We start from the raw sequence: 11,813 nt of genomic DNA, 5'->3' as shown, positions 1-11,813 counted from the left end.
CCATCCATCCATCCATCCATCCATCCATCCATCCATCCATCCATCTATCCATCTATCCATCTATCCATCTATCCATCTATCCATCTATCCATCTATCCATCTATCCATCTATCCATCTATCCATCTATCCATCTATCTATCTATCTCTATCTATCTCTATCTATCTATCGATCGTACCAGATTATAGCTAAATAACTAATTTCCATCTGCACTCCCTGGCTACCTAAATTAAAGGGATACAAAAATCATGCAATAAAATTATGACAAAAAAATCATACTGTAGCATGTAATCAAATTAAGAAAAGTCATAGAATGCCCTTTAATTGACACATACCTAATATATACGTTGTGAAATTAATTATTTGCACAGAAATAATCTATAAATGTTTATTTACATACCTTAATTGTTTCCAAACGATGTCTGTAACATGGAAGTAAAACGGCTGATTAGACAAAACATTAATCGTGGTCACGGACCCACAAGCTGCGCAAGCTCCCACTCCAATCAGCTAAACAGACTCGATAACTCCGCTGTGACGTTTTGGTGAATTTACTGAGGAACTTGCGAAACTGAAACAATATGAAAAGACTGCCGTCGTAAGTTAATAATACTAATACAAACACTCGCAAACCTGTTAGCTTGATTACATTACGATAGCACATACAAATGTGCATGAAAACACTCCTACAGACATCACACACGGGACGCTTTAGTAGCTAAGAATTGTTTTAGTTATATTGTAAAACTCACAAACGTTGCGTGATGAATGCAGAAACGCTATGGACAATTAGAAGATAGAACGGCACTTTTACTTCCGGTTCAGAACTTTAAACAGCAGGAAACACTGTCGGCATTCACCCAGCAGCACCTCCAGTGGGGAAAAAGATCAAAAGATGGCGGCAAAGCACGAACAATAACACACCGTCACAGTGTTTTTGCGCGTGTTTCATGATAACTCTTTGATTTGTGGCCGTCAGCGAAGAAAAATCCATACATTTGCCGCAGCGAAGGAAAAGTAGTCCGGAATTTACGGTAATTATGCAGCCCTACTATCTATGTTGTATTTAGATTAATAGTTCTTACTTTGCAGAAATTTCTTTTTCAGGATCAGATCCAAAACCAATTACAGCGATAAAAGAGTGATAACTGTATATATTTTGGAAAAAAGTCACCCTGTTCTTCAAAACACAAATGTCCACTGCAGTGGACGCTGCTTCTCAGAAGGATAGAAGAAGTGCAATCTTTACTAAAAGCATCCTCTGTGCACCCAAGCGTGATGCACCTGTTTTTTTTTTTTTGCCTTAACGGGTCCAATCTTCACGCAGCTGTCTTGGGGCACTACTTCTCTCATGTGTTCTAAGCATTACGTTCTGCCCTCTTCCAGCTTTGAGCACAACAAGTATGCAACACGAACTGTGTTGTCCACTAATGATAGCGATTAGCTGCTAACGTTAGCATCCTTCAATGTCTAGCCTATCAGAACAACATGATTGCAAATTGTTAGTTGCTACCCTGGGACTGCTTTTGTGTAAATTAATTCCTCAGGCTGACATTACACCAAAGCAGTCCCAGGGAAACAACAAACAATCTGCAGTCATGCTGTTCTGATAGGCTACACATTGAAGGATGCTAACGTTAGCAGCTAATCGCTAACATTAGTTCACAACGGACAAAGTTAATCCAAATAAGTGTTGCGTAATTGTGCTCAAAGCTGGAAGAGGACTGACTTTATATATTGCTAAGAGCAGTGTTTTTCAACCTTTTTTGAGTTAGGCACATTTTGTTCATTGAAAAAATCCAGCAGAAAACGTTAAAAAAATGAAACCCCACCAGGTCATCGTGCCTTATTTTGAGTTTGTTGGTGTTTTCCTGTGTAGCGCTTTAGATTTTGTCTTGCGCTGTTATTTTGGTGGCCCTGGGGTTTTACTGTAGCAGTTTCATGTCTTCCTTTGAGCCCTATTCCCCGCACCTGCTTTGTATTGGCAAGCAAGGCTAAGGTTGCTAAGCTTCTTTGTGTGGACATCGTTAGTTTAGTCTTTATTTGAAGGGACACTGCACAGAATCATTAAGCCCAAAGTTGTTCTGTACCAGATTATAGCTAAATAGCTAATTTCCATCTGCAGTCCCCGGCTACCTAAGTTAAAAGGACACAAAAATCATGCAATAAAATTATGACAATAAAATCATACCATATTACATAATCAAATTAAGAAAAGTCATAAAATGCCCTTTCATGGACACATAGTTTATTTATGATACAACCACATCTAATTTACATCATCACACAAAGACAATACATGCTGTTGTTCACATCTGTTATCATTTGTAAAAACAACCATGATTTTAACAGACACACCTCACAATTTACAAGAAAAAAGGCTGTCATGGATAAATATAATACACATTGTTTGTGTCAAACATAGTGCCCACCTTAGTGACCGTGTGAGCAGCTTAGATTGCTCCAAAGCCATTTTTTTAACTTCAATTGTAAATGAAGAGTCATCTGTTGAACTTTTCAAGTTTGTTGTGAGGTTGTTCCATTCCTTTATGGCTTTATGTGAAAAGGCTGATTGTGCAAAAGATATTTTACATCTGGGTACGCTACACTGCCCCGTGGTGGAGGCTCGTGTGTTTCTAGTTGTCACAGCAGATGTAAACTGGACAAAGTGCTCAAGTGGTGTCAATTGTCATGTCTGATTTGGGATCTGAACCAAGGATGTCGTTGTGGCTAGTGCAGCCCTTTGAGACACTTGTGATTGAGGGCTATATAAAAAAAAGATTGATTGATTAATTGGTGTCATGTACGGATGTACTTTGTGGACGCCGTAAGTTTTTGCTGTCGTCCCGCATTCTGTTTCTGTTTACTTGGTAGCCAGTCTAGTTTTACTTGTGTTTTGCATAGCCATTCCTATGCTTCATTGCCTTATCCTTATGTTCATTTTTGGTTTAAAGGGGAACATTATCACAATTTCAAAAGGGTTAAAAACAATAAAAATCAGTTCCCAGTGGCTTGTTGTATTTTTTGAAGTTTTTAAAAAATTTTTACCGGTCTCGGAATATCCCTAAATAAAGCTTTAAAGTGCCTTATTTTCGCTATCTTCGAAATCACTATCCATTTCCCTCACAGTGCTGCCAATGTAAACAAACAATGGGAATACCACAGCAAGATATAGTGACATTAGCTCGGATTCAAACTCGGATTTCAGCGATTTAAGCGATTCAACAGATTACGCATGTATTGAAACAGATGGTTGGAGTATGAAAGTATTTAAGAAGAAACTGAAGCTATTGAGCGAATAGCTATTGACGCTATTCATAGCCATAGCATGGCCAAATAGCTGCGTTAGCATCGCTGGTAAAATGTGCGGACCAAACAATCAGGACTTTCCCATCTTTTGATACTGGAGCGACTTAAATACGTCGATTGGTAAGTGTTTTTTTTCACCTTAAATGTGGGTGGAAGGAAACGTAATATAGTTGCAAATGCATCTGCAAGTTATCCATACATCTCTGTGCCATGTCTGCTTTAGCACCGCCGATAAATAGCATGTTAGCATCGATTAGCATAGCATGTCAGCACCGATTAGCTAGCAGTCAACATCAACAAAACTCACCTTTGTGATTTCGTTGACTATCGTTGCAAATGCATCTGCAGGTTATCCATACATCTCTGTGCCATGTCTGCCTTAGCATCGCCGGTAAAATGTGGAGACACTCCAGCACATTCAATGGGGGTCTGGCGGCAGACACTTTGGCATCTCCGGGCCAGTGGTACAACTTGAATCCCTCCCTGTTAGTGTTGTTACACCCTCCGACAACACACCGTCGAGGCATGATGTCTCCAAGGTTCCAAAAAATAGTCAAAAAAACGGAAAATAACAGAGCTGAGACCCGGTGTTTGTAATGTGTTTAAAATGAAAATGGCGGGTGTGTTACCTCGGCGACGTCACATTCTGACGTCATCGCCTCCAGCGCGATAAACAGAAAGGCGTTTAATTCGCCAAAATTCACCCATTTAGAGTTCGGAAATCGGTTAAAAAAATAGATGGTATTTTTTCTGCACCATCAAGGTATATATTGACGCTTACATAGGTCTGGTGATAATGTTCCCCTTCAAGCATTATATACGTTTTTACCTGCATATTGTGACCACAACAAACCATCTTCATCTCACTTGACACATTCCAACTTTTACAAAGCAATGAACTAACTGCTGCCACCTACTGACATGGAGTATTACATGGTTACCCTGCTGAGCTCTGCACAGCATAGACACTAAGCAACGGCACATTATTTGCAGATTATAATTATTGATTTGAAAAAAATATTTTTGGGACCAATTAGGTGGAGTTGCATAATTTCCCACTACACACCAGACAATATCTCACGGCACAGTGGTTGAAAAACACTAGGTTAGAGCACATGAGAAAAGTACTTCCCCAAGACAGCTGCGTAAAGGTTGGTCCCGTCAAGTAAAAAAAAAACAGGTGCATCACACTTGGGTGCACACAGCGTGCTTTTTGTGAAGATTACACTTCTCATATCCTTCTGAGAAGCAGCGTCCACTGCAGTGGACATCATTAGCATTAGTCATTGTTAAAAATATTGGAAAAGTATTCTGAGAAACAACTACTGGTAACATTTGTTCACTGGTTGTGTTCGTTTTGGTTCGAAAGTTGCAAAAAGCCCCTTTAATGATACTTTTTTGATGTTTTCACTTCATTATGAGTGACATTTTCCTTCTGTTGCAGTGCAGAGCCCCTGTTGGTGACAGAGGACCTACTGTATGAAAGCAAACATCAGGTACAAGACTGCCCCTGGTTCTCTCCTGCTGCTCCCATAACCGCGACTGGAACCTCAAGGTTGGTGTTGGCTTTGTTGAAAATGCAAAAGAACTTTCCCGGCTGATCAGACTTTTCCACCTTTTGCTCCTGCAGTTTCCTTCCAACTAATAGTAACCACAGTACGTTTACATTTGGCCGGTGTTCATCTCCCGTTACCTCCACGCCATCGTCTGGGCCGCCTCATTTTGGTGAGTCTGCTAAAAAAATTAGATTCTTGCATTTTTTGTACATTCTCAGTACAGTGGAACCTCGATTTAGAAACCCCTCTGTTTGCAAACTTTAAATATTTTATATTGTGGTAAATATGCCTCCATGTCAAAAGCGTCATACAGTCCTTTATTTTGTGTCACGCCTGCAGGCAAAAAGCAGGGCACAGCATTTTTTAAGGGAGGCGGAGCCCTCATTGTTGCCCTGTCCCCTAAGCAAGGCAAGGCAACTTTATTTATATAGCATGTTTACCAAAATTTTTTAATTGGACCAAAGTGCTTTACAGGTTAAAAAGCATAGAGCAGGGGTATCAAACTCATTTTAGATGGGGGCCACATGGAGAAAAATCTACTCGCAAGTGGGCCGGACTGGTAAAATCACGGCACGATAACTTAAAAACAAAGACAACTTCAGATTGTTTTTTTTTTGTTTAAAAATAGAACAAGCACATTTTTGTTGTTCGAATCATAATGTTGTTGGGGTTTTTTACACTTACATGTTGCGGTTAATAGTATTCTATCTTTATTTGTTGTTATTTATATTTTCTGAATAAATGATGTGATAATGTTCATCAAACAAAGAAAACAATGGGAGCCACAAAACTCATTTGAAATTTAAAATGAAATAACACTGCATACAGAGTTTTTTTTTTGCTTTGTGCTATGTATAAACCAGGGGTCTCAGACACGCGGCCTGCACCTTAATAGGAAAATTTTACGTTAGTGCGACCCACAAGATTTTTATGAATGGCGCTTGACAGCATCACACTTGCCAACACTCCTAATTTTTCCGGGAGACTGTCGAATTTTAGAGCATCTATTCTCGCAAATGTCTGATGGTTTTCACCCTGATAACAATAATAAGGGCATGCTATGATGGCGGAACCTTTAGCGCCCCCTACAACCTGTACTAACAGCTTGCCAGCCCAGTCACATGTTTAATTGTGGTTACTGCAGACACACGTAAGTGACTACAAGGCATACTTGTTCATCAGCCATACTGGTCACACTGAGGGTTCCTGTTTAAACAATTTTAGCACTCTTACTAATATATGCCACACTGTGAACCCACACCAAACAAGAATGACAAACATATTTCAGGAGAACATCCGCACTGTAACCCAACATAAACACAACAGAACAAATACCCAGAATCCCATGCATCCCTTACTCTTCTGGGCTACATTATACACCCCCCTGCCCCTTTCCGTGCGTCGGATGAGGCTCCGGAGCCGCGGGTTGCTGACCCCTGATTTTCAAAGATACACAGAATTGCTATTGTGACATCTAGTGGACACATTTAGAACAGTCGTTTCTTTCATTCAAAAATTTCGGCTCCTTTTTATATTAGCAAACTCATCCCGCGGGCCGGATAAAACCTGTTCGTGGGCCGGATCAGGCCAGCAGGCCGTACATTTGACACCCCTGGCATAGAGCACGAAAAAAAAACAGAAGCAAACAAAGAACATAAACAATGAATGAGCTAAACAAGATATTGCAAGATAAAAATAATGAAATAATAAAAGTGCGACAAATTGAAAAAAAATTAAAGCGAAGGGGAGGGGCTAGAAATGGGCGGGCTCAACTCAGGTTAAAGGCCAGAGAGAAGAGGTAGGTCTTAAGAAGGGTTTTGAAGACCCCCAGGCTCTGGGCTGACCTAATGTGGAGGAGAAGGCTGTTTCAGAGCTTAGGGGCGCCAACGGAAAAGGCTCTGTCCCCTCTGGTCTTTAGCCTGGATCTGGGGACCGCCAACAGCAGTTGGTCAACTGACCTTAGGGCTCTAGACGAGGTATGATGGTGCGGAAGCTCGGTCACTAATAATATAGCATTACATTAAAATTATTTTATCTGCTGGTCTTAAAGCCAATGTTTTATTTTGTACTATTAATAAAATTGGTTAATTACCTTTTTAAATCGATGTTACATCAATATAAATCTTTTTGAAGACCAACTAGCCGAGCACAGGTTGATTTTCTTTGGTTTTAGGAGTATAAATCGATCTATCGCTATATAGATCAATCTGACTAGTTTTGTCCATTTTGCTTACTCAAAGAGTCCCAAAAAGACAAGAGATGAGCGTGGAAAGGAGGAGGGAATCTCTGTTATTTACGAGGAGTACATAAATTCTGCGTATAAGTCTGGAAGAGTTGACAAAGCAGGCAAGATTTAATTGTGATGAAGCCGGACTTTTCTGGAAAATGATGCCAAAGCAGACTTGCTTCACAGCCAAGGAAAAGACGCAACCTCTCATTCAGCAGTGTGTCTTTTAGGTGTGCGCACGCACGCACACACGCACACACACACACACACACACACACACACACACACACACACACACACACACACACACACACACACACGCACACACACACACACACACACACCCTGGTTTCTCTTCAGCTCCTCTGTAAATGCTAGTGTTGGTGTTGAATCCACCAACACTATTATTGCAGCAATATGGTTTTTGTGATTTCTGATCATCTGTGAGTGCGCCAAAGGGACTTCTGTTGGCAGAGCAGCGCATTCAACCCAGTTGAGCATGTTTTGTCTTGTTATAGATATAGATGATCCATCACCTCCTTGTACTGTATAGCACCTTATATTGTGCTCAAAGTCTACAAACCTTCACTAGAAATTGGACTTTTGTCAAGGCTGGAACCTATTATTCATTTACATTGTTTCTCATTGAGAAAAATGCTTCACTATACAAACCTTTGGATTTACAAACCAAGTTCAAGAACCAATTAGGTTTATAAATCAAGTTTCCGCTGTAGAAGTAGATAAGACTTGGGCAACGCTCATCTAATTTGTGTTTTACAGTTTTTCAGGGTGTGGTCTGCGCCATTACTTGTCCTAAAGGAGGAGAGAAGCGAGGTGGACGGGCCTCAAACTCCAAAGCTCCCACCAAAAAAGCCGAGTCGCTGCCGTCCAGACGATCGGGACGCAACAGTAAACCCCAGGCAGAACCGCCTGCGTCCGACCCGCCGTCCCAACCAAAGTCCAATGTTTCCGACTCGGACTCATCCGTCAGCCAGCCCTTCGAGCCAGGCCGGACTTCTCAGGTGCCTGCCAAAAGGAAAGGCAAGCAGGTAACAAACCGAAAGGCCAGCGGGAAGCGGAAAAACACGAGGAAAAAGCAGTCGTCTCAGCTTGTCGAAAGCCCAACTGCGAGTGAGGACGAGGAGGCCGACAGGGTTGTCGACGGCGCCGACAAGGAAGGAGAACATGATGAAATGAAGGCTGAAATTACCAACTCCAAGCAGACTTCTGATGCAGATGCAAGTCTCAACGCAGATCAGGACGGTGTGGAATCACCAGTCGGTGATGCGGAACCTTTAGGCAGTGACGTGGAGCAGGGCGTGACTGAGATCCGTGACAAAGACTCCGACGATAAAGAGGCAGATGATTGTGACAGCCCCCCATCTTGTTCCTCAAACTCTCCTCCAAAAAGCCCCGAGTCATGCTCAGATGGCAAACCGAGCACGCAAGAAGATGAACCCCCTGCCATTTCAATTTCATCTGGAGAAGAAGATGGGAAGATCACCACATCGCCCCCTGAACCAGAGAACATGCCGGAGAACCTGGCGTCTCCTGACAGCATCAAGATGACTGAACAGGATGGTGAAATGGAGGTTTGTGCAGGCTCCGATGGAAGCAGCAATGAAGAACATTTGAAGGAACAGCAGGCAGAAGCGTGTGAAAGTCCCAAGGCTGCCGAACACACTGAGGAAAAGGTAATCAGTCAAGAATCGGAGGAATCGGATTCACAAACACTTGAAACCGCAGTGGAGCAGAAGTCAACTGAAGTGGACATTTCAGCAGAAGCAATCCAGGATGACAATGTCTCCAAAGATGATAATAATGTCATTCCTATGGACTGTAGCTCGCCCTTGAGCGAGCATGGTAGCACGTCTGGTGCCACTTTAGAGGTAACAGATGAGAGGATTCAATCAGCTGCTGCTGAAACTCCTTCCTCAGTCAAGGACGACCGTTCCAAGGACCAAGAGGAGAGAGACAGGAGCCATGAAAGGAAAAATGGCCGTCAGAGGCGCTCTCGCTTCCACTCCGCAACCTCCTCCTGGTCCCCAAAGCGGGACTCTAGGCGAGATGCATCGAGGCGCTCCCGTTCCAGAGACCGCGATAGCAGCCCGCCCTACAGCCGCTCCTCCCGTCCTCGCAGCAGAGAAAGAGAGCGAGACAGAGAGAGTGACTACTCCAGAAGGGATCGTAGTAAAGAGAGGAATAGGAGGCGATCCAGGAGTCGCTCCAGATCCAAGTCACGGTCTCCCTCCAGAACAAGATCTTACAGGCGCGAGTCCAGCCCTGAACGCCCGCCCTCCAGAGATCCGTCTCCCCAGAGGAAAGACCGACAGGGTGGCTGGCGGTCAGGTCAGGGAATTGGAAATGGCAGCGAGGGACGGCGGTATCAGGGAGGCGCCGGCCGCTTTGAAAACGGCCTGCCCTCCGAAGCTTCCCCCGAACGCCGGGGCTGGTCGGAGAATCCGGACTGGGTTACAGAAAAGGCTCGCAGCGATGCCGAGAGCAGGAACCGGGATTTTGGTGGTGGATTCCGCTGGGAAGATCGAGGGAACGGTGGGGAATCGAGGGGCCGTGGAAGCTATGATCGTGGCAGGGGAACAGGAAGGGGCGGCGGTAACCGCGGCTTCCACAACCAGCATGAAGATGACAACCGCAGGCAGCCACGAAACAACTCAGGTACAGGCAACCATTCAGGTAACGATGCCTACAGCCGCTTCAACGAGAATCGCGGCGGCGGCCGTTGGAAACAGGACTCGGACACTGGCGACTCCATGCTGGACCGTTCAGGCTGGTCATCAGCGTCCAGCTGGGCGGTCCGGAGGACACTTCCTGCAGATGTTCGGGATTATTACTCCAAGAGGGAGCGTGGGGGAACCGGAGGTTGGAACAGAACTGAGGAGGAGCAACCGGCAACAGGTTAGAATCTTTCTACAAAACCCAAAAGCAGTGAAGTTGTCACGTTGTGTAAATGGTAAATAAAAAGAGAATACAAGGATTTGCAAATCCTTTTCAACTTATATTCAATTGAATAGGCTGCAAAGACAAGATAGTTAACGTTCAAACTGAGAAACGGGGTTATTTTTTTGCAAATATTAGCTCATTTGGAATTGATGCCTGCAACATGTTTCAAAAAGGTGGCAAAAAAGACTGAGAAAGTTGAGGAATTGCCCATCAAACACTTATTTGGAACATCCCACAGGTGAGCAGGCTAATTAAAAACAGGTGTGTGCCATGATTGGGTATAAAAGCAACTTCTGTGAAATGCTCACTCATTCACAAACAAGGACAGGGCGAGGGTCACCACTTTGTCAACAAATGCGTTAGCAAATTGTCCAAAAGTTTAAGAACAACATTTCTCAACAAGCTATTGCAAGAAATTTAGGGATTTCACCATCCAAGGTCTGTAATATCATCAAAAGGTTCAGAGAATCTGGAGAAATCAGTGCACGTAAGCGGCCATGCCGTGACATTCGATCCCATAGGTGGTACTGCACCAAACAGCAACATCAGTTTGTAAAGGATATCACCACATGGGCTCAGGAACACTTCAGACAACCACTATCAGTAAGTACAGTTGATCGCTACATTTGTAAGTGCAAGTTAAAACTACTATGCAAAGCCAGAGCCATTTATCAACAACACCCAGAAACTCCACTGGCTTCGTTGGCCCTGAGCTCATCTTAGATGGACTGATGCGAATTGGAAAAGTGTTTTGAAGAGTCCACATGGGAAAGAATTCCACCCGAAAAACTTAAAAAATGTTTGCTGAGTGTTGTTAAAAGGAAAGGCCATGTAACACAGTGGTAAAAATGATTGTTTTCAATGTGTTGCTGCCATTACATTCCAAGTTAATGATTATTAGCAAAAAAAAATGAAGTTTCTCAGTGTGAACATTAAATATCTTGTCTTTGCGGTCTATTCATTTGAATATAAATTGAAAAAGCATTTGCAAATCATTGTATTCTCTTTTTATTTACCATTTACACAACATGACAACTTCACTGCTTTTGGGGTTTGTACCTTTTTTTACGTTAGTAGTTAGTGTACTGTGAGAGATCATCGGTTTATTTCTTGTACACAAATAATATAGATTTGTTAATCCATCGATACCAGCCACACAGTGAATAAAAGTATACAATGCTTGACCACTAGGTGGCAGAAGGTACACAATCAACCTGTAACCCCTGGCATGCTTGGTGGTGGGCCATGAGATTTTACCCATGGAAAATGTGTCAAGTTGGGAAAACACAGCTGTACATAACTGTGAAAATAATCATTGTGATGTAGACCTTCACAAAGATTGCAAATAGAAGATGATCAAATTAAGGGGATTTTAGTGTAGTGTAATAAATGTAGTCATCTATAATGGGGACCGACCGATTATTGGCTATTTAGCATTTTAACATACATTGGTATCTGCCTTTTTTTTTTTTTATCAGTATCAGACTTTTTATTTTTTTATTTTTTTACAACTAAAACAGAACTACAACAGCAGATGCAATATACACAGTACAATGATAATAATAATAATAGTAACCGTGCTAAAACACCTACCGGTTAGTATTATTGAATTAAATAAAAAAAAAACAGTTAATTGATAACTACAATTTCATCAACGTACGGACCGACTAGCATTGGCTTGATGGCAAGCTTAAATGCTACCTTAACTACAAGTAAAAATATAAAATCCATTCCCTAGTAATGCCAAGTAAAAAACGATAT

The 11,813-nt window shown here is 42.5% G+C and overlaps 1 protein-coding gene across 1 annotated transcript in view; it reads left to right on the top strand.

The window, feature by feature from the left end:
• Positions 1-11,813, top strand: part of scaf11 (SR-related CTD-associated factor 11) — a 45,868-nt gene that overhangs the window by 17,360 nt on the left and 16,695 nt on the right. The window contains exons 9-11 of the mRNA XM_061914019.1: positions 4,753-4,863; positions 4,939-5,033; positions 7,872-10,007. Of these exons, the coding sequence (XP_061770003.1) occupies positions 4,753-4,863; positions 4,939-5,033; positions 7,872-10,007 (2,342 nt within the window). The remainder of the gene's footprint in view (positions 1-4,752; positions 4,864-4,938; positions 5,034-7,871; positions 10,008-11,813) is intronic.

Source organism: Nerophis ophidion, linkage group LG10 (assembly GCF_033978795.1).
Source record: "Nerophis ophidion isolate RoL-2023_Sa linkage group LG10, RoL_Noph_v1.0, whole genome shotgun sequence".
Lineage (NCBI taxonomy): Eukaryota > Metazoa > Chordata > Actinopteri > Syngnathiformes > Syngnathidae > Nerophis > Nerophis ophidion.
Note: the sequence above shows the minus strand (reverse complement) of the source record. Positions and strands in the feature narration are given on the sequence as shown.